Source organism: Myotis yumanensis, unplaced genomic scaffold (assembly GCF_028538775.1).
Source record: "Myotis yumanensis isolate MYYU_CA2020_CCGP unplaced genomic scaffold, mMyoYum1.0.hap1 SCAF_3, whole genome shotgun sequence".
Classification (NCBI taxonomy): Eukaryota; Metazoa; Chordata; class Mammalia; order Chiroptera; family Vespertilionidae; genus Myotis; species Myotis yumanensis.
In genome coordinates this window covers 41,269,484-41,296,272 of record NW_027223754.1, presented here as the reverse complement: position 1 = coordinate 41,296,272, position 26,789 = coordinate 41,269,484, and the positions used below count along the sequence as shown (strand labels likewise).

The window sequence follows — 26,789 nt, the reverse complement described above, 5'->3', positions numbered from 1 at the left end:
CAGTGTGCTTTTCTCTTTCCTCTTAGTTGTAGAATTTCCACTCAGCCAGCCTTCCTGTAGTTCTGGATGATGTCTGTTTTGTCTTTTCGTTGTATTTTTGAAGTTGTCAGAGGCAGCAATTTCCGGTGTTTACCTATGCCTCCATCTTGGTTTCTCCTTTAATTGATTTTTGAGAGAGAGAGAGAGAGAGAGAGAGAAAGAGAAAGAAACTGATCGGTTTCCTCCCATGTGCACCCCAACTGGGGTCGAACACATAACCTAGATATGTGCCCTGACTGGGAATTGAACCCACAACCTTTTGGTGTGTGGGACAATGCTCCAACAAACTGAGCTACCTGGCCAGGGCTAATTAACTTTTCCCATTGACTTTATACCTCATTGATTCTAATATAGAACTTTGAATTGAAGGAGGGCAACATTGTAAGATTTGAATTAAAGGAGGGTAACATTGAAAACTACATCTGATTTTTGAGGAACCCAGGTGTTTACTGGGTAAAAGTTTTCTCTCTTGATGAGATAAGTCTGTTAGCATTTCTCCTTTGTGGGCAGGAAAGGTGGGAGGTGAAATTTCCTTATATTGTGCAATTGTGCATGTAGAACAAATGGAGTTGAAATTTCATTTGCCACAACACTGGTGACATTGAATTTGCCTGGGCTAGTGCTAGGAATAGTCTTAGAAGTTTTCTTTATATTTGCTTAGAAATATTCTTCATACTCTAATGTGCTAGATTCTAAGAATACAAAGAGGAAAAGATACCATACCTGCCTTTGTGGGACCCAGCCTGTTTAGACTAAGAAAAAGCTAGCTTGCTTGCTTGCTTTATTTATTTATTTATTTATTTGAGGCCTGGTGCACGAAATTTGTGCACTGGGGTGGTGGGGGAGGGGGTGGTCCCTCAGCCCGGCCTGCATTCCGGGGCTCTCTCATTCTGGGGCTCTCTCTTACCACCTGCCTGTAGCGGAGACAGGAGAGGCTCTGGCCACCGTCACTGTGCTCACCAGCCGTGAGCCTGGCTTCTGGCTAAGCAGCACTCCCGCTGTGGAAGCACACTGGACCACCAGGGGGCAGCTCCTGCATTGAGTGTCTGTCCCCTGGTGGTCAGTGTGCATCATAGTGACCAGTTTGCATATTAGCCTTTTATTATATAGGATTTTTAAATAATTTTTTAAACCCTCCCCTGAGGGCACTTTTTTAAAATTGTTTTTATTTGAGAGAGAGAGACAGACAGACAGACATTGATGTGACACAGAAATATCAATCAGTTGCCTCTTGAATGCACCCTGAACAGGGATCAAACCCGAAACCTGGGTACATGCCTTGACTGGGAATCAAGCCACCATATTTTGGTGTACCAGATGATGCTCCAACCAACTGAGACACCCGACCAAGGTGAAAAAGTTACACCAGATTTTAAAGCTATTTTCTTTTTATCAAACTATTATCCTTTTCTTTTCAAACTATTATCCTTGACCCATGTTTTGTAATACTATATGTGAATTGCTACAGTAGAACAGATCAAATGGGAGAAACCTCTCTCAGGAGTCAGATGTCACTCATACTGAACTGTTCCTCCTTGATTTCTAATTTATAATAAAATAGAGTTTAATATTTGACTTAATCTTTATAAATCTCTATTAGAATTAACATAGGCTAACTCACACTAATAGTCTCAATGTGGCCAAGGTCAGAGATCATCAAAATTTATAATAGAATTTCTGAGAGTGATATACTAATAAAGACTTTTTTTTGCCAAAACTTGATTTAGCCATTGGAGATTTAAGGGTTAACATTTATAGCATCTACAGTACACCAGGGGCTAAGCCAAGGTACAAGGAATAAAAAGACATTTTTAGTGTATAAATGAAAAGGCTATATTGGTTTTTGAGTTGCTTTGATAAAGATTAAGTGAAAAATCTCAAAGTATATCTATTTTTGCAATCTTTTGAATATTTTTACATAAATTATCTCATTTCTGGATAAATAAATTCAAGCCATCTTCTCAGCTGTGACTACTTGGTGCTATAGTTTTCAGCATTGTTATGTTCTGTGTGCTTGTATACTTGAGAGGAATGTGCGGTTATCAAAAGATTTTGAATTCTTTCTACCAAATTTGTTCTCCCCCAGATTGAGATAATGTTTGAGAAATTTGAAAACTATGTAGTGCTGCATAAATAGAACTGATTGTTTGGTGGAGTCATCCCCTGAGGGTGAAACTCGGAGAGCATTTAGTGCCAAGGAGATTTTGAGTGCAGTTAGCCTCAGAAGATCAAGGTCTACCTTGGGCAAGTCATTTAATTTCTGAGCCTTATTTCCTTACTAGAGGCCTGGTGCACAAGATTCGTGCATTCAGCCTGGCCTGCGCCCTCTCGCCTTCTGGGAGCCCTTGAGGGACATCCTTAGCGCTGCCACAGAGTCGGGAGAGGATCCCGCCACCGCTGCGCTCACCCTCCGTGAGCCCGACTTCTGGCTGAGGGGCACTCTGACCACCAGGGGGCAGCTCCTGCATTGAGCATCTGCCCCATGGTGGTCAGTGCACATCATAGCGACCAGTCATTCTACCATTCGGTCAATTTGCATATTAGCCTTTTATTAATAGGACTAGAGGCCGGGGAGGGGGGGAGCCCCTCAGCTTGGCCTGCACCCTCTCCAATCTGGGACCCCTCGGGGGATGTCCAACTACCGGTTGCAGGATTGGGCTTAAACTGGCAGTTGGACATCCCCTGAGGGGTCCAGAACCGCTGGCTCCTAACTGCTCGCCTGCCTGCTTGATCGCCCCTAACCACTCTGCCTGCCTGCTTGATCGCCCCTAACCACCCTGCCTGCCTGTCTGATCGCCCTTAACCACTCTGCCTGACTGACTGCCCCTCACGGCCTCTGCCTCAGCCCCCAGCCTAAGCCTCAGTCTGGCCTCCCTCTGCCAGAGGCTACCTGGCCAATGAGGGGAAGGCGCCACCCCCATCATCCCACTGCTGCTGCCACTGGCAGCCACCATGGCTGCCTGAGCCTCGGGCCAGCCCTGGGCAGCAGCAACCGCCATCCACGGCTTCCTGCGCCTCAGACAGCTGCTGAGGATTTGTCCGGAAGGACATCCGGATGGTCGTCTGGAAGACATCTGCCCTAATTAGCATATTACCCTTTTATTAGTATAGATAGGATATGTCATTATCTCCAGGATGCCATGGAGCAAGCACTTAATAAAAAGTGTAACGTAGATGTGGATTCAGAGACACCGTTTTCCCATTTTTGTCCTTTTCACTTCTGTCCAGAGAAACCAGGTACATTTTTTGGGGTGGTAGCTAATAGACAGCAGGCAAGCTCTTTGAACTTAGACTGCTATAAAATTAACATGTTATCTACATTATACCCTTGAAGTGGATAGATCAGAATGGACTGTCTATACTTACTTATTGCCAATTCTAGTCAATCAGTTTAAAGAGGTTTCTTGGGGAAAACAATTCAAAGTGTACTTAAATTAATGATTTCTTTTCCATTGTAAAAGACTGCTATTGTTAGAATTTTTATACGTGCATATGGATAATACTTACACTTAATTTTATAAACATCATATACTTAGGTCCTGTATTTTGATCCACTCTGACCATCTGTCTTTTGGTGTCAACTTGGTTTTTATTGTTAACCAATTTGCTCTCATTTGACATTGTTAATGGAAAAGGAGAGAAATGTCCTGAGTCTCAAAACCTAGATTTCAAAATCTAATAAAGTTTCCTGGTCAAATTTCTTCTGACTGTATGCATGTATTTTTGTGTGTAATATGGTTTTAGTATAATCCTTGAAAAAAAAAAGGTAGCATAAAGAATTTGAACACTTTCCCTTTCTCTGACTTGCTTCATCTGATAGTTGTAAGTAGTGCTCATTTGAACCAGTTCCATATCTTCTGATCTAAAAATGTTGATGACAAGGTAACCAGTTTTCCATGATCTAAGGAGATAGTGAGTACTTACTTTGCAACATGGTAGCTCAAGTCACACTTAATACCTTCATAGGCCTTGAGTTTTGTTAATCAGGGGATCAAAAGTTGGGGAAATGTGTACACGTCAAAAAAAATCTGAGAGATAATGGTAGAAAGGAATTTAATAAATAACTCCTTGAACATCTTTTTTTCCCTAACCTATCTGAAGTATATTTTATGGTACAGGAGGAAATTTTAACACCAGGCCTAGGTTATATGACTTTCCATGCATGGATCTTTCCCAGCCTTCATTTCTTTTCACTGGTGTACTCATGATGTTTTCTAACTATATTCTAACCTTTCATGTTTTTCTTTTTCATGTAGGAAACTTATGAGAATATCCCAGGCCAGTCAAAGATCACATTCCTCTTACAGGCCATCAGAAATACTACAGCTGCTGAGGAGGTACTATAATATTTGAGAATATATTTATTATTATTATTATTATCATTATTATTATTATTATTATTAATTATTTCAGAGAAAAAGGGAGAGGGAGAGACAGAAACATCAATAATGAGAGAGAATCACTGATTGGCTGCCTCCTGCATGCCCCCTACTGGGGATTGAGCCTGCCAACCAAGCATGTGCCCTTGACCGAAATCAAATGTTCTAGCCACTGAGCCAAACGAGCCAGGGCGAGAATATATTCTTATAAGATAAGTTGGGTATTAGATGGTGGTCAGAGTGGATAGTGAAAACTACTGTTACTGTGCAGACATTACCAGAACTTTGAACTTATTTGCTAGAAACTGTTTTGGAGTTAAAACTTTTAAGTGCTCTTATTAAAAATGACGATGATGTGTCCCCCATGTAGATGATGTGTCCAGGATATTTAAAAGTTAATTACATTAAAATTATTAAATATAAGTGATTTCCGTGGCTATACAAAATTTTCTAGCTCAAGACAGTTCATTCTAAAGGAAGGAATTTAATTCTTTCAGTATTTTAATGTGTTGCTAAATGATTCTGAAAAAAAAAATACTTTTTATCTATCTTTTAAAATATTATCCTTATAGCTATCTCTAAATGGAGAAGAATACTATAAAGATGTTTAGGGAATAAAGAACATTTTGTAGAGTCCTTTTAAAATCATGGCTTTTAGCAAATTACCTAGTTACCAAATCAAATTTATAGTTTCTTACTGCTTTTCTATGAATTTTTAGCTCATTTCTTCCCAAAAGTAATACCTGTGTATAACATTGAATGTGAATTGAATATCCTGTTTATTTTGGACAAAGCGTCAAAATACCCAAATCTAGAAAACTTACTCTATCTGTGACATGCTCTTAGAATTTGTAACGTAAGACTGCTTTATTAATGGTCACATTATATGTTAAATGCTTATATTAACACATGGTGAAAAGGAAGTCACACTCAAGTTGTATATAGTAATACACCTGACTTTAAATTGGCCATTTAATATTCTCTGATAACGCTGAGAAAAAAGTATAAATATGCCCTGATTTCTTAAAGTAGATGACAAAAGATGCTTCTTTACCTTTTTAAAATATATATATTCTTTAATTCAAAATGAATGTCAAATATGAACAACAAACTTAAATCTCTAAAAAGTTGGCTATTTTAATGCTTGAAGATAGATGCAAGTTAGCTACAAGACAATTTTTTTTTCAAATTATAAGAGAAAATTTATTTAAAAAGTTACAGAGATAGCAGAAGTGAGCCACGTGGGCTGTGTAGTCTCAGGGAACATTACAGAAACAAAAGGGCCCTTGGAGCTTAGGGGAAAGAAAGGCAAAGGTTAGGACACCTGGAAAGAAGAAGAAGAAGGGGAGGGAAAAGGCCAGAGCATGCTTCCCACAAATTTTAAAACAGAATAATATGAAAATTACTGAATTTTACTTTTAAAACCCCATAGTGAGCCTTGGCCAGGTGGCACAGTTGATTGGAGCATCATTCCCTACACCAAAAGGTTGTGGGTTTGATCCCCAGTCTGGGCACATGTGGGAGCCAACTGATCTGTTTCTTACATCCATGTTTCTCCCTTCCTCTTTCTCTAAAAATCAATGGAAACATAATCCTGAGGTGAAGATTTTAAAAAATACCTATATTGAACCCCATTTAAATCTTTTTTTTTAAATATATTTTATTGATTTTTTACAGAGAGGAAGGGAGAAGGAGAGAGAGTTAGAAACATCGATGAGAGAGAAACATCGATTCAGCTGCTTCCTGCACACTCCCCACTGGGGATGTGCCCACAACCAAAGTACATGCCCTTGACCGGAATCGAACCTGGGACCCTTCAGTCCGCAGACCGATGCTCTATCCACTGAGCCAAACCGGTTAGGCTAAATCTTGATTTGGTTTAGGAATTAGATGATTATGAACTGGCCTCAGCATTTTTATTGTGGCTTCATAGTTTTCAATGTATGTGTGAGAATGGAAATATTTTAGCCACTTTTATGGGAATTTTAACCACTTTGAAGCTAGAGTTTAAATTTTTTGTTGTTAATCCTTACCCAAGACTATATTTCCATTGATTTTTAGAAAGTGTGTAAGGAAGGGAGGGAGACAGAGAGAAACATCCATGTGAGAGAGACACATCGAACAGTTGCTTCCTGCAGCGCCCCAACCAGGGCCAGGGATCGAGCCTGCAACCAAAGTATGTGCCCTTGACAGAAACCGAACCCAGGACCCTTCAGTCTGAGGGCTGAATATCCCTGAGCCAAACCGGCTAGAGCTAATATATATAAAAGTATTATAATTTTTTTTCAATCATGGTGTAATGGGAGAGTGTAACAATTTTTTTCTTTTTAAATATTTTTATTGATTTCGGAGAGGAAGGGAGAGGGACAAAGAGAAATAGAAACATCAGTGATGAGAGAGTATCGATTGGCTGCCTCCTGCACACGCCCCCCCCCCCCCCCCCCCCCGCCTCCCCCCCCCAATGGGGATCAAGCCTGCAACCTGGGTGTGTGCCCTTGACTAGCATCGAACCCGGGACCCTTCAGTCCATAGACCGACACTCTATCAAAGTCCATAGACCGACACTGTCAACTGAGCCAAACAAGCCTAGGGCTAGAGTATAAATTTTTTAATAAGTTTGCTGTCTGTTATAAGTAGTTCAGATGAAAAGATTTCTCAGTGAAAAGTAAATTGAGAAAAAAATTGGCAAATTTTATTTGTATAACTTAACTCTTTTTGTTGATCATAGTCCCAAAGTAATTTGATAAAGAATAGCTATAGCCCAAAAAAAGAAAAAGAACATGTATAGTTTGGCTAATGGGTTTAATATGATCAAATTTTAGAATGGTGTTTGTGTCAACTTTTGATAATCTAAAGCAGTGGTTCTCAACCTTCTGGCCCTTTAAATACAGTTCCTCATGTTGTGACTCCACCATAAAATTATTTTCGTTGCTACTTCATAACTGTAATGTTGCTACTGTTATGAATCGTAATGTAAATATCTGATATGCAGGATGGTCGAACGACCCTGTGAAAGGGTTGTTCGACCGCCAAAGGGGTCGCGACCCACAGGTTGAGAACCACTGATCTAAAGGAATATTATACAGAAGACACCAAACTTAAATAAATTCTTCAGGTTTGAAAATGGGATAAGAATATGCACATTGAGATTGATTATCATTTTTTTGGTGTTCGGAACTTAAAATATTTGTTTGCATGAATGAAGCAGAAACATAAATAGATTTGATAGCATTTTATCTAAAGAGGTTAATGAAAAGTCAGTAATATAACAAGATAGACCAGGCTGGGACTATGCAATTATGTGGAAAATGCACTTCGGATACTAGAGTGAGTGCCAAATGGAGAAGTAGGAAAAGGTCATTATAGGATTTACAGCTTTTATTAAGATCTGTTTTTCTCCCCAAAGATTGTATTAAAAATAGGAATTTTAAACAGGTTTATCACTGCTGTGATATGTGTTCCTATTTGAGATGTAATATGTTCAGCTCTTTTACTCGGCTATAAACAAAAATACTTTTGGATGGTATTTTCTTATATAGTAGGTTAATGTGATTAGAAATACTTTTATGTATTTTTTACAAAATCTGATAAAATGCTTTTGGAATGAATTGTAAAAAGAGTTGTGAGCCCTGGCCAGTTTTGCTCAGTGGTTCGAGCATCAGCCCCAGGAACAAAGGGCCACGGGTTCGATTCCTGGTCAAGGGCACATTCTTGGTTGCACACACACCCCATCCCGACCCCCACCCCCTGAGGCAACCAATCAATGTGTCTCTCTCATAAGGATGTTTCTCTCTTTCCCTCCTTCCTTCCATCTCTCTCTCCCAGTTCTCCCTCCCTTCCACTCTACTTTAAATATCAATGGAAAAAATATCCTTGGGTGAGGATTAAAATAGAGTAGTGAAATACATAAATGGCAGAGGGAATCTAGTTTGTTGGAAATTTTTTCTTTAGGAAGACACTAAGTCAGGGGTGGGCAAACTTTTTGACTCGAGGGCCACAGTGAGTTCTTAAACTAGACCGGAGGGCCGGAACAAAAGCATGGATGGAGTGTTTGTGTGAACTAATATAAATTCAAAGTAAACATCATTACATAAAAGGGTACGGTCTTTTTTTTTTTTTTTTTTTTTTTTAGTTTTATTCATTTCAAACGGGCTGGATCCGGCCCGCGGGCCGTAGTTTGCCCACGGCTGCACCAAGTTATTAACAATGTTATCTATTTGTAGGCCAGACAAATGGCTGCTGTTCTCCTAAGACGTCTTTTGTCCTCTGCATTTGATGAAGTCTACCCAACTCTTCCTTCTGATGTCCAGACTGCCATCAAGAGTGAACTACTAATGATTATTCAAATGGAAACACAGTCTAGCATGAGGAAGAAAATTTGTGATATTGCTGCAGAATTGGCCAGAAATTTAATAGGTTTGTATGCAAATGCATTTATTATTATGATGTTATAAAAGAAAAAACACAGTTGACATTGAACAACATGGGTTTGAATTGCATGGGTCCACTTAATATGGGAATTTTTTTTTTTTGCAATTTTCTGTTGAGAGTCTGGATACGGAGGGTTGACTGTATGCATTGTTCTACACCATCTTATGTAATGGACTTGAGCATCTGTGAATTTTGTTACCTGACACAGGTCCTAGTATCATTCCTCAGTGGATACTGAGACAAATTAGGGGAGTCAAAAGTTAATTGTGATTTTTCTATTATGTTTGGGGTCGGTACCCCTAAACCACCCCAACCACTAAGTTGTTCAAGGGTCAAGTGTATCTTCTTTTTTTTTAAAAGTGGAGTCTGTAGAGGAAACGTCACAAGTACCTGAATATCACTTATTCTGTTCAAAATGAGAGTGATTATGGATTCTGCATTTAGGGCCAAAATGATAGATGTTTGTAAGATGCAGTCATACCATTGGTATTTATCATGTGAGAATTAGTGTTATAGTTTGCTTGAAAATAGTACAGTTTTGAAAGCATAGTCTGACGTATAGCCTACTTTATAGACTTGCCAATACAAGAAGATATTAGTGAAATCGAGGTTCTTTTGCTATTATATTTGTGTATTTCTAAATTATGTGCTATTATACTATTTACATGTAAAATACCCAAAAAATATTTTTAAAGGAAAAACTGCTAAAATTGCATTTTATCAACAGTCAAGACTTTTTGGTCATTCTAAAAATATGAATAAAGTAATAGAATATTCTTTGTTATTATTTTGACAGATTCATTAATGTAATTTTAAACTTAATTCATTTAAGTGACATTTTCAAAGGTTGAAAGGATACCTCACTAAGATAAGGGCTAAGTGGGAGAACATTGTTGGTTGTGCTAGTAAAAAAAAAAAACATAACCAATTCTGTAATCTTAACTACCAAAATAATTCAAAACCCACTGAAACATTTTTTTTTAATCCTCATCAAGGATATTTTTTCATTGATTTTTATAGAGAGGGAAAGACAGAACTATCAATGTGAGAGAAACACATTGATTGGTTGCCTCCTACATGTGCCCGGGCCAGGGAGGAGCCTGCAACCAAGGTACATGCTCTTGACTAGAATTGAACCGAGGACCCTTCAGTATGCAGGCTGATGCTCTATCCACTGAGCCAAACCAACTAGGGCTGAAACAGTTTTTTTAATATGTATTTTTATTGATTGTAGAGAGACAGGAAGGGAAAGAGAGAAACATCAGTCAGTTGCCTCCCATATGTGCCCAACCGGAATTAAACGTGAAGCCTTTCACTGCATGGGACAACGCTCCAACCCAACTGAGCCACGCTGATCAGGGTGAAACTCTTAATTTTGAATTTTTAAAAAAGCTTAAAAAATTCTATTTCAAAATTTTAATATTTTTACTTATTTTTATTATTTTTTTTATTAATCCTCACCCAAAGATTTTTCCTATTAATATTTAGAGAGATTAGAAGGGACGGGGCATGGGGGGGAGGGAGGGAGAGAGAGAGAGAGAGAGAGAGAGAGAGAGAGAGAGAGAGAGAGAAAAACATCAATAGGTTGCCTCCCATGTGTGCTGTGATCAGGGCTGGGTATTGAGACTGCATTTGAGGTACGTGCTCTTGACTGGAATTGAACCTGAGACCCTTCAGTCTGAGGATGGACACTAACCACTGAGCACAACTGGCTAGAGCTTATTTTTAAATTTTTTAACTGTACAGATAAGAGTTTTTATAGGTGACATTTTTTTTTTAACTCAATCACTTGATAATAGAAACATTTTCAAAATGTTTCTAGGTGTACTCTTCATAGTATTTTAAAATTTTTTCATTTATTACCAGGCCAGTGTGGTTCAGTTGTTGAGCATCGACCTATGAACCAGGAGGTTACCATTTGATTCCAGGTCAGGGCACATGCCTGGGTTATGCGCTCGATCCCCAGTCTGGGGAATGCAGGAGACAGCCAATCAATGATTCTCTGTCATTATTGATGTTTCTATTTCTCCCTCTCCCTTTCAAAAATCAATAAAAATATATTTTAAAGGTTTTTCTTTTACTAGTTTGAGAGAAAGAAATAAGTTTATTGTTCCACTTATTTATGCATTCATTGGTTGATTCTTATATGTGCCTGACCAGTGACTAAACCTGCAACCTTGGTGTATCAGGATGACACTCTAACCAACTGAGCTATGCAGCCAGGGCCATAGATTTTTTTCTTTAAAGTAGCTATTTTATTACTGCTCAAAGCAACATTTTTATGTTAAAAAGATAGGTGAAGGGTATTTTTCTTAATCTCACTAAGTAGCACTCATTTCAGAAAATCAAATAATGTGGGAAATTTTTAACAAGAAAAAATGCAACTGCAATTTCTACAACTCTTTTTTACATTTTTTATAAGGGTATAAATGGTGAGTTAACTAATGCACTATATTTTTGTGGTTGCTTATTTTTATTATAAAGTAAAAAATTTTGTATTTTAAAATCTTTTTTTTTTTTTAATATATTTATTGATTTTTTTACAGAGAGAAAGGGAGAGAGATAGAGAGTTAGAGACATCGATGAGAGAGAAACATCAATCAGCTGCCTCCTGCACATCTCCTACTGGGGATGTGCCCGCAACCAAGGTACATGCCCTTGACCGGAATCGAACCTGGGACTTTCAGTCCCCAGGCCGACGCTCTATCCACTGAGCCAAACCGGTTTCGGCTAAAATCTTGTTTAGAAGTAAATACATTGAGAAAATCTGGTATCACTTAAAACTGTAAAGCATGAGCACCCTGCTCTGGGTCCTGGGATTCCCAATCCCATTTCATCTACAGTTTGAAAGTAATAATTATTTTGGTTTCAAGACCTTGTTACCATATATTAGCTTTGCCTACTTTTTAAACTCTTTAATAGCAATAGTATGTATACAAAGATTCAATCAATCAGATAGTCACAGTGATGCCTTTTCTCCAAATACCACTCCTTAGAAGTGATCCCATTTAATACTTGTGCTGTGTAACCCAAATATAAACAATTGCTTTTTATAAGATTACTAGAGGTCCAGTGCACGAAATTCATGCATGGGGGTGGGAGGGGTTGTCCCTCAGCCCAGCCTGCACCCACTCCATTCCAGGGCCCCTTAGGGGATGTCCGACTGCCTCTTCCAATCTGGGACCGCTGGCTCCTAACCACTCACCTGCCTGATCACCCCTAACCCCTCTGCCTGATTGCCCTAACCACCTCTGCCTGCCTACTTGATCACCCCTAACTGCTCCTGTACAAGCCTGATCACCCTAACTGCTTCCCTGCTGGCGTGATCCCCCCTAACCACCTCTGCCTGCCTGATCGCCCCTAGCTGCTCCCCTGCTGGCCTGATCGTCCCTAACTGCCTCTGCCTCACCCCACACCAGCGACCCAGGATTCCCTCTTCCAGCCGGTCGCAGGCACCGGGGACCCAGGCTTCCCTCCCTCTGGCCGGCCACAGGCAGCCAGTACCTGGGCCGGCTTTGCCTGGGCTGCAGCTGCAGGCGCCCGGGCCGCAGCCTGGCTTGTCCCCATTCCTCTCTCGAGAGCTCATTTGTGCATGGCTCATAAGGCATGAGAGTGACAACCATTTGCATATTAGCTCTTTATTATATAGGATTATGTCATTTTTAAGTTAAAGAACCTAATTGTGTTAGAAGTTTTTTTAATATAGAGCAAATGACATTTTCTGCTATATATTTTGAATGAGGCTTATAATGAAAGGATTCACCCTTAATGATTTGAAGTTTTGACTTACACACTTTATGCCTGGATTTCTTTACTTTTAGATGAGGATGGTAACAACCAATGGCCTGAAGGTTTGAAGTTCCTTTTTGATTCAGTCAGCTCTCAAAATATGGGACTGCGGGAAGCTGCCCTTCACATTTTCTGGTATATGCCTTGATCTAATTTTTTGAAAATGGTAATGTCATGAATACGCGAAGCACATTTTTATTTTCTAGTCTAACAACTTTTTATTCTGAAAAAGCCTTCAGATAAGCTTTATATTTGTGTTTGAAGTAAAATTGAAAAAACAACAACAACCAAAGCTTCTTATTTCATATTATGATCCTTATTTGTATATGAGGGTTCTCTGGAGCTATATTTTTTTTAAATATTTTTTTACAATAGATTTCAGAGAGGAACGGAGAGGGAGAGAGAGACAGAAACATCAGTGATGAGAGAGAATCATTGATTGGCTGCCTCCTGCACGCCCCACATTGGGGATCCAGCCCACAACCCAGGCATGTGCCCTTAGCAGAAATTGAACTGTGACCTCCTGGCTCATACATCAACACTCAACACAGCCATGCCCAGCCGGGCTGGAGCTTTATTTCTTTATTTTCTTTTCTTATTATTCTGGAACAGTTTCTTCAGCTTTATTTGGAAATGAACACAGTACTAAATGTAGCTTTTAAAAAGCTGCTTTAGTAATGGCATCTTGAAGAGAAAGAAAGGGCTCGTGAATCCCATTGTTTTCTGGGTCTTCTGTGGTCAAGCTTTATAAAAATGTAATATTTTAATAAACTGCTGTGTGTCTATAAGCAGATGATCAAAGTTTAGAATGCAGTAACTATCTGCATTAAGAAAAATTTTGCCCTGCCATGTTACACAGTTCATTGTATTTAAAATAAAATTGGATTTATAAATTTTAAGGATTATATACATTTTTCAATAAAGTATACCTTGAGCATCTGAAGAGGATAAGGGTAGATATTAACACCATTTTCTCTTTAATTTGTCAGATGTATTTTATTTATTTATGTCAGTAATCCAGAGTAGAGAATTAAGTAAAAGTACTTAGTTTGTTTACCTAGTTTAAAGTAGAGCAGAACTTAAACTACCCTGGATCACCAAGACTAGGAGCAGACTGTGTGAGAACACATGTTTACTGCAGCTATTATGTGCAACTGAGTGGTTGCTCTTGTCCCATCCTGCACTTTAAGTTAGCTTCCCACTGAGACAGAGCATAAGAAGAAAGCACTGGGCTGGGGTGGGTGACTTAGTCATGTACACCTGGGTCTCCCCCTACTCCCAGACTAATCATCTCCACTATGTTTGTTTCCATTCACCCAACCCCAAAAGAAGATTGCTTGGAGGGATGGGTATTTTTCAACCTTAAGGATTGATACTTTTGAGTCAGGTAGACATTTAATTAAATATTCTAGTGATCACTTTACTAAGATGAAATGTAGTTTCTTATTGACTTTAGAAAGAGGAAAAGAGAGAGAGAAGCATTGATTTGATTTTCCACTTACTTATATATTCATTGGTTGATTCTGACTGCAGGTCTAACCCACAGCCTTGGAGTAATAAGACAACACTCTAAGCAACTAAGCTATCTGGCCGGGGTAGATGTAATGTAGTTGTTTTTTTTTAAAAAAAAAAAACGCTTTGAATCATTTTTTAGGAACTTCCCTGGAATTTTTGGGAACCAACAGCAGCACTATTTAGACGTCATCAAACGGATGTTAGTTCAGTGTATGCAAGATCAGGAACATCCAGCGGTAAATCATTTCAATTTACTTTATATTAACACCTAATTTAAGGTAACATCTAACTTGTGAAAGAATTTATGTATATGGAGATTGTCTTTAATACTTTAAAATATAAATACTAGGCTGGTGCCATTTGGGAGCTCAGCCCATCTGGTTTTCCAGATGACCTAATTTATAATTCTTTACCCCACCCCCACCCCCAAATCTGTATATATAAAAGGCTAAGTGACTGACTGTATGTATGTCTGACTGACCAGCCAGTACATATAATACCCACTGGCAATTTAAAAATAAATGTTGACTTGCACGTGCATGATACATATAAAGCCCTTGCTGGCGCCAATCGCACGCATGTGTTTTGATCTATCATTGTCGATCATGAATTTGGTTGGCACTTCTGTTATAGAGAGAGGGCGAATAGCAATATTAAAATATTTCTTCTAATTAATTTTCTTTCAATGTGCATGAAACTGCACCAGGCCACTAGCCTATATATAAATAGTTTTACTGATCAAGAGAAAACTTCATCCTTAGTAACAAAACTTGGACTTGCATCCATTAAAAATGTCTCATGTTTGATATTTTTTACTCTCATCACTTTAGATCCGAACACTATCTGCTAGAGCTACAGCTGCATTTATCCTTGCAAATGAGCATAATGTTGCTCTGTTCAAACATTTTGCAGACTTGTTACCTGGATTCTTACAGGTAAGAAGACCATTTAAAATAGGTGATAATTATATCTTCATTGGTTTCTGTAGTTTAATAAATGCATATCAGAGTTAACATTCATTTATTCAGTAAATATACATTGTCTACTATGTGCTGGTACTAGGCATTGGGGATACAGCAGTGAACAAACCATGCAAATCATTGTCCGCTTTGAACTCACATCTATTAGCTTTGATAGGTTCTTAGTCTTTTAAAATATTTAGGTTAGAGTTTCAGAGTTTTTCTGTAATACAGATGATATAAGCAACTTATGCTTATTGAATATGTAATCACATGGGTTATTTCCATTCAATCAACCAAATAATTTATGAAATTAAATGCCCATTTTACATAAGGAAAAACTGAGGAGGAGGGGATAAGAAAGTTGGCAAGTTCACAGTGTTGGAAAGTGGAGGCATCCTGCATGATTCGAACCCAAGTTAGACTGCAGTTCTTAACCAGAGGGTTTATAGCAGTTTGTTTTATAGTTTATGGTTAATTCCCATTATTGAATGTCAAGGATAAGTTATTATGTTAAGGACACCTTCTGCCTAAATGAGAAGGTAAAGTAAGATTGAGTAAATTGGAGCAGTTAATCTTGTTAGACCCTAAATCCATTTTTTAATGACATTTTATAACTTCCCATATTCTGTCCTAAAATGAAATGCATAGGTAACATAACTCACATACGTGCTCTACCACTCGCTATGACGGGCACTGACCACCAGGGGACAGACAGTTGACCAGTTGCTATGACATGCACTGACCACCAGGGGGTAGACGCTCTGACCAATAGGTTAGCTTGCTACTGGGGTATAGCAGATCGGGGCTGAGCGAGATGGGCTGGACATGCCCTGGAGCCCTCCTGCGGTCCCTCTCCAGTTGGCCAACCTCCTGCATCCTTCCCCTGCCCCAGTCGTGCACCGGTGGGGTCCCTCAGCCTGGCCTGCGCCCTCTCACAATCTGGGACCTCTCAGGGGATGTCAGCTTGTTTTGGCCCGACAGCAGAACGACCAGTTCCTATGATGCACACTGACAACCAGGGGGCGACACAATGCAGGAGCTGCCCCCTGGTGGTGAGTGCACTCCTACAAAGGGAGCATCATTCAGCCAGAAGCCGGGCTTGTGGCTGGTGAGCACAGCGGTGGTGGCAGGAACCTCTCCTACCTTCACAGCAGCACTAAGGATGTCCGACTGCCAGCTTAGGCCCGCACCACGCTGAGGGACCCCTCCAAAATGCACAGATTTTTGTGTACTGGGCCTCTAGTTCTGTCCTAAAATGAAATGCATAGGTAACATAACTCACGTACATGCACAAGTTTTTAAAATATCAATACATGGTTCTAAGTGAATATAAGAAGGAAAAAGAAAGTAACGTATAATAAAAATGGCATGCTTTCTACATATAAATGCCAAGGCATGACTACCACAAAAGACATAGATTCGGTGATTTTTTTTTTAAGTGACCTCTACAAATGCAATAGATTAAGAAATGGACAATACAGAGGTCTCATTGGCAAGTCAAACATCAAAATTGCTGTTACTGTTAATGATTTGATTTCCAGAAATAGTAAAGTTCTGGACGAAACAAATTATGTATTTATTTTTGACTTATACAATATTTACGTGGCGGGGGAGGGATCACAGTACAGTTATTTTTCACAGTACATTTTTAAAATGGTGCAAAATAATTTGTGAGTTGGGTTCCAGGTTCTGATAATTATAAGTAAGTTCATTTTGTGAGTGTCTTACATTTATGATTTTGTGAGATGCATGATAAGGTCTTGTTAATTCCTTGAAAGCATTTGTGTCACAAATGGAGGATATCTAATACTACTGGTTTTTGCCCATCTTTAGTCGTGACAACCAAGAAAACACCTCCTAAGAGAAATAACCCTATTGCAAACTGGGTTAGACAGGAGTTAGAGGAGGTAAAACTGAAATATTCTGCATGGGTCAGAGGATTTAGTAGATAGTTTTCTTTCATTGTCATCAAACTGAAGAGAGTTTAGGTCAATGACAAAACACTAACTGTTCCATTCTATTTTAGTACTTTATTACCAAACTTTACATTCTGTTTCATCTTTTCTAGGCTGTAAATGATTCGTGCTACCAGAATGATGATTCGGTCCTAAAATCCCTTGTGGAGATTGCAGATACTGTTCCAAAGTATTTGCGTCCTCATTTGGAAGCTACTTTACAGCTAAGTCTAAAGGTAAATTAAATACTTCAGTAAATGTTGTGTTTATTATTTTCAGTGAATAAACTACTAAATGTATGCAAATATGTCTTCCTTGTAGTTATGTGGAGACACTAGCCTCAATAATATGCAACGCCAGCTTGCCCTTGAAGTAATTGTGACCCTCTCTGAGACTGCAGCTGCTATGTTAAGAAAACATACCAATATTGTTGCACAAACTAGTAAGTCAAAGATCTTTAAATGGTTTATGTTAATGTAGGAAAATCGTTGAATAACTGTGCTGAGAGTTGTATAAGTTCACAGGTTTGTTAATGTCTCGGGATGTGCATCTCTGTACATACTCACATATGTGTACCCAACTTGCTGGCTTTGCTGCAGCTCTCTGAAACCTAACATGATGGCAGGCATGACTGGTAATACCTAGAAATCACAAACATTTATGGAGAAAATTGTGTAAGATATTGAAAGACCAAAAGAAACATTGAAAGAACTAAATATCAGTTCTCCTCAAATGCAATATAATTTCACTCAGAATCCCAACTTATGTTGAAGAACATAGGTTCTGGAGTAAAATTTTGTTAAAGAGAATTTTGTTAAACCAAATAGAGTTCTTGCCCTATCAGCTGTGAAGATTTAGGATTTGTTGATGGTGCAGGTATAGACAAATAGATTGGGTGGGAGCAGAACCACTCAAGTGAAAACAAAACTGACTTCATCAGAAGTCATTGGGGGGAATGATTATTTCTATTTTTAAAAGTACCACAATCTTAAATATTCTGTAACAACCAATTTGGGGTTGATTAAAAGCTAATACAGACACTTTTTATTTTTTTAAATATGTTTTTATTGATTTCAGAGAGGAGGGGAGAGGGAGAGAGAGAAAAACATCAATGATGAGAGAGAATCATTGATTGACTGCCTCTGCATGCCACACACTAGGGATCAAGCCCACAACCTGGCCATGTGCCCTGATTAGGAATCGAACCATGACCTCCTGGTTCACAGGTCTACGCTCAACTACTGGGCCACGCCGGATGGGCCATAGACACATTTCACAAGGAAAGCTTGATAGATAGTAGAGAAGGATTTTTAAAAGGCTGAATTAAAAACCATATATGTAAAAACATTGCTAAATTTGCAAAAAGGAAAATAATGTTTTGACCATCCAAGGACACCATAAGTGAAATTAAAAGAGACACTACAGACTAGAGAAAATAGTTGCAGTGCTCACCGTCAACGAAGTTTTATTATCCAGAAATTAGACAAAGGTTAGTAACAGGAAATAAACAAAAGAGGAATCTAAAATAGCTAAAGAACACTACTCTGTCTCAGTAAAAACAAGTGTAATTGTGGAATACAGCGTATTGGAAACTTTGACAACATCAAGTGTTGATAAAGCGTGTAGATAAGAGAAGACATTTTTACAGTTGCAGGGCACTTCACACATTGTGGTGAAATAAGAAGCCTTTTAAACTTCCCTTAGCAAGCTTATAAAACCACTATGGAGAGCAGTTTAGTGCTGTTGAAGAAGATACTTGTAGGTACCTAAACTCACACTTGTCAAGGAGATCAAGCCTTGTATAAGATGTATAAGAATTTCATCAAAGTAAAATTTGTAATTGGAAACAACCAAAACGTCCATCAACAGGATAGTATTTATATAATGGAATGCTATGAGAAAAAAAGAAAATTGCCAGAGGATACATATAGTATGACTAGGGGCCCAGTACACAAATTCATGCACCTTGAAAGGAACTGTGGGCTGAGAGGCTGCAGTGGGCACGGGTGGGTCTCGGCCTATCCTCCCAGCCTCTCCTCCCGTGGCCCCCTGTCCCCTGTCTGCCAGCAGCCCTCCTGGCACAGGCCTTGCTCACACTCGCTGACAGCTGCGACCCTGCTCACACCCGCTTATGGCATGGAGCAATTGGGGCCCACACCAGAAGTGGATCTGAGCAGCAGCTGCTGCCCCGATCATCCCTCAGGAGCAGGGGGAGGTAGAGAAGCCCTCAGGGGCAATCAGGGCTGGCAACCACCGCTTGCACCTGCTGATGGTGCCGAGCAATTGGGACTGGCGCCGGGCACCTGCAGCGGGTGTGAGTGGCCACTCCAGCGCCAGCAGCGGCTGTGAGAGGGGCTGGTGCCAGTAGCAGGTGCGAGCATAGGGCAGGACCGTGGCTCGTGGGAGCAAAGAATTTTTAGTAACCACCAGAGGCTCCCCACAATGACAGCAACCGGCGCCCTGCCTTGGTCTGGCACCCCCACTCACCTGCTTCACCATCCCACTGCACTGCTGCCCACCATATTCTGCACTCTACCGTCTTCTGACACCCACCATGTTTCACACGCGCCCCCTGGTGGTCAGAGCGCATTATAGTGACCAGTTCTGTTCGATTTATTTGCAATTAGGGTTTTATATAGAGAGACTAGAGGCCCGGTGTACAAAAATTTGTGCACTTGGGGGGTGGGGGGGTTTGCCCCTCAGCCGGGCCTGTGCCCTCTTGCAGTCTGGGACCCCTCGGGGGATGTCCACCTGCTGGCTTAGGCCCGCTCCCTAGAGCGGGCCTAAGCTGGCAGTCAGACATCCCTCTGGCAGCCCGGGAGCCCACGGGGAATGTCCACTTGCCAGCAGGGAGCAGGCCTAAGCTGCAGTTGGACATCCTTAGCGCTGCTGAGGAGGCGGGAGAGGCTCCCACCACCACCGCTGTACTGGCAGCAGTCAGCCTGGCTTGTGGCTGAGCAGAGCTCCCCCTGTGGGAGCGCACTGACCACCAGGGGGCAGCTCCTGCATTGAGCATCTGCCCCCTGGTGGTCAGTGTGTGTGATAGTGACCAGTCATTCCCAATTGTTCTGTTAGGGTCAATTTGCATATTACCCTTTTATTATATAGGAGTGCCTGGCCAGCCTGGATAAGGGGCTGATGGCTGTTTGCAGGCTGGCCACAGCCCCTTCAGGGTGCGGGATCCCCGCTGGGGTGCCTGGCCAGTCTGGGTGAGTGGCTGATGGCAGTTTGAAGGCTGGCCAAGTCCCCCAGCGGAGACCCTCACCCCATGAGGGTGTGGCCAGCCTGGGTGAGTGGCTGATGGCTGTTTGCAGGCTGGCCACAGCCCCTTCAGTGTGGCGGTCCCCACTGGGGTACCTGGGTGAGGGGCAGGGGGCTGTTTTCAGGCTGGCTAAGCCCCCCAGCGGGGACCCTCACCCCATAAGGGTGTGGCCAGCCTGGGTGAGGGGCTGATGGCTGGTTTGCAGGCTGGCCACAGCCCCCAGCCACCCAGGCTCCCAGAGTGGAGCTGGCTGGAAGCAGGTATCTGGGATTTATTTGTCTATAATTGAAACTTTCTTGCCATGAGCAGAGGCCACAGCCGGCTCAGGGCAGGCGTGAAGCTTGGTTTCCTCCATCACCCGGGCAACAAAGCCTTCTGCTTGCTCCAGCTCGGTGGCTGCTGGCCGCCATCTTGGTTGGGTTTATTTGCATATAGTCACTCTGATTGGCTGGTGGGCTTGGCTTGGGGTGTAGCAAAGGTACGGTCAGTTAGCATCTTTGTCTTTTATTAGTGTAGACTAGAGGCCCAGTACATGCAATTTGTGCAATGGTAGGGTCCCTAGTGGCTACCAGCTGCCAGCCAGGGCCTCCCTCCCTTTCTCCGGCTGGCCCCGCCTCCCTAGTCAAACTCCCGGACGACCTCCCAGTTGAGGGGACAATTTGCATTACCACCTTATATGACAAAAGCCTAATATGCTAAGTGTCCGGTCGGTCATTCAACCAACCAAAGCATAATATGCTAATGATGTGCTACAGCTGCTCAACTGCTCCCTATGACATGCACTGATCACCAGGGGGTAGACAGTCGATCGGTCAACCAGTCGCTATGATGTGCACTGACCACCAGGAGGCAGATGCTCTAAACAGTAGGTTAGCTTGATGCTGGGGCCTACCCATCAGGACTGAGTGAGACGGGCCAGACATGCCCTGGAGCCCTCCCGCAGTCCCTCCCCAGCTGGCCAACCTCCTGCATCTCTCCCTCCCTTACCCCAATTGTACACTGGTGGGCTCCCTCAGCCTGGCCTGCGCCCTCTCGCTATCCAGGATCCCTCGGGGGACATTGGAGAGCCAATTTCGGCCTGATCCCACAGGGGGAGCACTGCTCACCCAGAAGCCGGGCTTACACTGGCGAGCACAGCAGTGGTGGCGGAAGCCTCTCCCACCTCTGCAGCAGCCCTAAAGCTGTCCAACTTGGGCCTGGGGAGCAGGCCTAAGCCACCAGTCAGCCATCCCCCAAGGATTCCTGGACTGCAAGAGGGCGCAGGCTGGGCTGAGGGACACCCCCCACACACACAACCCCACAGTGCATGAATTTCTTGCACCGGGCCTCTTGTGTATTATAAAAAAGTATAATCTTGAAATAGTGCTCTTTTGTATGTAAATACAGAAGTCTGTAGTTCAAGTGTAAAAACAGTTTGGGAATGGAAACATTTGATTTTTTATTATGGAGCTCACTTCTGGTGGTGAGGAAGGGAGAGAATGCAATAGGATTTGTGAAGTTTGACTTTAATTCTTAATGTACTTCTTAAGAAGATGTAAGCAAATGTGGCCCCCCAAAAAACTACAAAACCCACAAATGGTTAAAATTAAAAACGGGTGTTAGGCGCACAGGCAAATCAATTTTTTTGTCTCACTCTCTTAGATGCAAAGTAAATCCTTCATTTTTTACTTAGTGAGATTCTTGTTTGTAAATGATGATATTGACAAAATAAAAAAAAGCCATGGTCTTCAGATATGAAATTATTTCCTTTAGTTCCTCAGATGTTAGCAATGATGGTTGATCTAGAAGAGGATGAGGACTGGGCAAATGCGGATGAACTAGAAGATGATGATTTTGACAGGTAATCATACACAATAAATACTGTATAAAGGTTCCTCCTTGACAGGATAGAGCAACATCAGTTGACAATGAGAGCTTTAGGCTTATGAGGCCCCCACCTTTCTACCACTGTATTAGATAATTTGAAGTTAAACTTTTAAGTTTGGAATATGGGACACTTAGGTTTCTTGTTGTATCCATTTCTGCATCCTATTTTGTAAATATTTTAAATAAAGTAGCTATCTTTTCTACCCCATCCTTAAAACTTCTTCAAGATTTTTTATTTTGGGTATGTTTTTAAAATATGTATAAAGAAACTTTATTGTGATAAATTCCTTTATAGGCATAGTCTTCATTTAGAATGCTTATTTCACCACAGTTCCCTGTGAAGCTTCATATTTTCCTAATCTACAATCTAACTTGAGGCTACAGAGGAGACGGTGGTGAAATCTGTACACTAGGTGACATAACACTGGAATTGCTGTTTTACGTGCTGTGACTTAGGAGACCCCCATGAATACAGATTCCTATGGAAAAGTCAACCGAAATCTATATTCACTGTCCCAATAGTGATGATGGCCCCTTGCATGTACATGAAACAGCACTTCAGAAATCTGTTAATTTGATTCTTTCAGTAGTCTTAAAGATATATTATAGCTACAGAACGGAGAGAAAAGGTTGAGTGATTTGCTCAATATTGCATAGCCAGTTAGTAGACTGGGCTTTAATACCATTTCTCTTAGTCTTCCCGGGGTATCATACTATCTCTGATTCTTAAAAAGAACTGAAATTATTCCCAGAAAGGCTAGCAGTCGGTATAAGCTACTATAACAATACTAGAAATGAAAGACATTTGCCTTATAGAATATATGGTGGTTTCTGAGGCTAACCCCCATTATTAAAAATGACTGACTTCTGACTTAAAAGACTGTGTTGGAGTGTATGAAAGTAGTCCTTCACTGGAAATAACCTAACAGGGCTGAAGAAAAGATAGGGCTCAGATCAGGTTTTCTTTCCCTGGTTCAAGTTACTCTAATGTGCTGCTACTTGGCCTGAAATTTGCCCTGTAAAAGGCCCTTGAATTTATATGGTTTATGAAGCTGTCTTTTTCTGGACTATGTAAATAAGCTTTTCTTATCTGTGAATAAATGGCCATATATTTATTTTCAAATCAGTTTAAGTCTAAGAGCCTGTTCTAAAGATAGTTTGTAGCCTTTTCTTTGTACACATGTGGGGACAAAAGTAGGTTTATAGTTGTGAGTATGCAAAACAGTTTATTCTACATTATTACTTACTAATTATTGTATTGTTTTCCATACAAACAACTGTAAAGCTACTTTTGCCCACCTCTGTATGTCATATCTTCAGAACAGCTAAAGATTATGCACATGACAAACTCACTGCTGATCTTAGAGTTATAAGACAGTACAAAGGCTTTTATGCCTGGTTTTCTTCAGTTTTCAGTGAAAACACTGGAATGGAGTTTCACTTACACATAATTTTTGGCAATGCAATTTATACCCCTTTAAAGGTAAATAAATAAGTTCACAGTGAGGAGAAAATCATGTACAGTCTCAGCCCCCTTTCAATTTTCTATGTTCTGTTCACTGATTATTTTGAAAGATATATGTCCAGGAAATGAGAAATGCAAGTTCTCCTAAATGCTCTGCACACACTTCTGCATCTTGAAAGTATCAGAAGCTAAGTGTTAGCCAGTGTGGGGTGTGTGCATGTAAAGAGAGAGAAAGGGGAAAGCCTTGAAAAATAAGATCTGGACATAGGACTTTTTAAACTACAGTGAATCATAGTTTATTTGCCTCCCTCCCCCCCCTCCTTTTTTTTTTTTTTTTAATGATAGACTTTTTTGTTTGTTTTTTTGGTTTTTTTTTTTATATATTTTATTGATTTTTTACAGAGAGGAAAGGAGAGAGATAGAGAGTGAGAAACATCGATCAGCTGCCTACTGCACATCTCCTACTGGGGATGTGCCTGCAACCCAGGTACATGCCCTTCACCGGAATCGAGCCTGGGACCTTTCAGTCCACAGGCTGACGCTCTATCCACTGAGCCAAACCGGTTTCGGCCCTCCCCTTTTTTAACTCTAGGGTTTTTAACTCAAACTTACTATATACATTCAGAAGTCTGCTTGATTTATTCTTTTCCAATCCTAGTTTAATAACAATCCACATTTAGAAATATGTCTGTATAGTATACTATTCTTGTGTATTTTGAATATGTTGAGTACATTACATGCTGTTTTGTGCAGCAATGCAGTTGCTGGTGAAAGTGCTTTGGACCGAATGGCTTGTGGACTTGGAGGAAAACTCGTTTTGCCCATGATCAAGGAACACATTATGCAGATGCTTCAAAATCGTAAGCTCTCTCTTTCAAATGCTAGAATAATGGAAAGTTGCTTTCTAAGTCAGAAACTATAACAAATGCTTAGACTGTGCCTAAAAATTAATCTTTGCCTTTTTATATTCTGTGTTTAACCTGATTTTTACATTATGTTGATAAAATTCTATTTAGTTGTCTTTGGGGCCATTCAGTCTTAAGCCAAAGAATATTTTTCCTCAATTAAAAATACTCAATTCTCCTCAGAATTGGCCTAATTGTATAGGGAAAAAAATATAAATTCTAAGAAAAATTTAGTTTTCTCTTTAGCCAGAAACATCTAGATTTGAATTTAACTAAAATGATATTATTTGACTATTTATGAAACATTTGATTCATAAAATTTTATGAGACATATTTGATTTATATAATCTCCCTTCAGCCAATATCTTTTATTTTCAAGGCTATCTAGTATTTCCCAATAAATATTTGGTCATATCAATACCAAACATTGTGTACATGTTTTTTTGTGGGGGTGTTTTTGTCTTTTTAATTACAAAGTAAACGTATTTGAATTTTTTTTTTAATTCAAATACAGAAATGTATAACTAAAAGTCCCTTACCTTAGATTCAGAGGTGGCCACTATTAAAAAGTCTCTGAGAGTGTTTTATTTGCCTCTCTTAGCATTTCCATTTTTTTCTCTTTATCTATGCATAATTGGCAGGGGGCAGTTTTGGAATGTGACCCAGGGATGGGCAAACTTTTTGACTCGAGTGCCACAATGGGTTCTTAAACTGGACCGGAGGGCCGGAACAAAAGCATGGATGGAGTGTTTGTGTGAACTAATATAAATTCAAAGTAAACATCATTACATAAAAGGGTACAGTCTTTTTTTTTTTTTAGTTTTATTCATTTCAAACGGGCTGGATCCGGCCTGCGGGCTGTAGTTTGCCCACGGCTGGACTATACCATACAGACTCACCATACTTACCTTAAGCTTTTGCTGCACAATACAGTATATCACCACACAATAGCCTCCCTTATTTGTTTAACAGCACATAGCATTCCACACTTCCCCACTGAATGTTAACAGTTTTTGTTGATTAAAATAATGGTACTGCATACACTTGTACAGAAATCCTGGTTTGCTTGTGTGAATATTTCATTTATAGAGTACATTATAGGAGACAAAGTTGAGGGGCAAACCATTGACTCGGGATCTTAAAGTAGTAAAACAGAGTTATAATACCAGCTTCAAATGAAAGTGAATTATTAACACTTGGATTGCGGGAAACGAGTTAAGTCGGCTCGCGTGAATTGCGCGGACTCCGCGGGAGCCGTCTTAACTCGGTTCATATAGATTTGCGGTGGAGTGCGGGAAACGTGTAAACTCGGGCCGATTGTAACTGCGTATTACCAAATATTTGTTTGTTTGCCGTTCACAAAGATACCTACCTGCGTATGCGAACCGTTTCATACCCATTGGGGTAATAGGTATCATAAAAATCCCTTGTAAGTAGAGAACACTTTATGGCGCTGGTCGAGTACAATACCGTTAGGGTACCAATGTATTGTTTTCTCATTTTATAACCGATATCCCTGGATATCTCACCATGCAAAGAGAATAGTTATTGAGAAATACTTCTTGTGTCCGGACGTCTTTAGTTTTGAGTTTTGTGAATATTATTACGTGTTTAAACTAACTCTGATTTTGCGCGGGAAACCTAAATAATTGCCCGCGCCATCTTATATTTTGGCGGGAAATTCACCCGACACCGTAGTGTTAAGAACTCTAGCCGAAACCGGTTTGGCTCAGTGGATGGAGCGTCGGCCTGCGGACTGAAAGGTCCCAGGTTTGATTCTGGTCAAGGGCATGTACCTGGGTTGCGGGCACATCCCCAGTGGGAGATGTGCAGGAGGTAGCTGATCGATGTTTCTCTCTCATCGATGTTTCTAACTCTTTATCTCTCTCCCTTCCTCTCTGTAAAAAATCAATAAAATATATTTTTTTAAAAAGAACTCTAGCTAGCCCTTAGGCTGTTTACCTCACTCCTTCTTATTCTATAAGATTCTTATTTATCCTGAAAGGCATTGCCCAAAACCATGATCCCTTTTTAATGATGTGGTTTTACATTTGGGTCTTGAATAATATTTTTCCCCCTTTTTTAATCCCTTGAATTTTTTGTGTTGTGGGGGGGTGGTTAATCCTCACCCGAGGATACTTTTCTATTGATCTTTTAGAGAGAGGGAAAGACAGAAACATAGATGTGAGAGAAATACATCGATTTCTGCACACGGCCCAAC

The 26,789-nt window shown here is 40.4% G+C and overlaps 1 protein-coding gene across 1 annotated transcript in view; it reads left to right on the top strand.

Moving 5' to 3' along the window:
* The window catches only part of IPO5 (importin 5), a 62,961-nt gene that overhangs the window by 5,646 nt on the left and 30,526 nt on the right, over positions 1-26,789 (top strand). Inside the window, exons 2-10 of the mRNA XM_070408696.1 lie at positions 4,296-4,376; positions 8,642-8,834; positions 12,671-12,773; positions 14,293-14,389; positions 14,984-15,088; positions 17,184-17,306; positions 17,392-17,512; positions 22,085-22,172; positions 24,417-24,523. Coding sequence (XP_070264797.1) covers positions 4,296-4,376; positions 8,642-8,834; positions 12,671-12,773; positions 14,293-14,389; positions 14,984-15,088; positions 17,184-17,306; positions 17,392-17,512; positions 22,085-22,172; positions 24,417-24,523 — 1,018 coding nt within the window. The remainder of the gene's footprint in view (positions 1-4,295; positions 4,377-8,641; positions 8,835-12,670; positions 12,774-14,292; positions 14,390-14,983; positions 15,089-17,183; positions 17,307-17,391; positions 17,513-22,084; positions 22,173-24,416; positions 24,524-26,789) is intronic.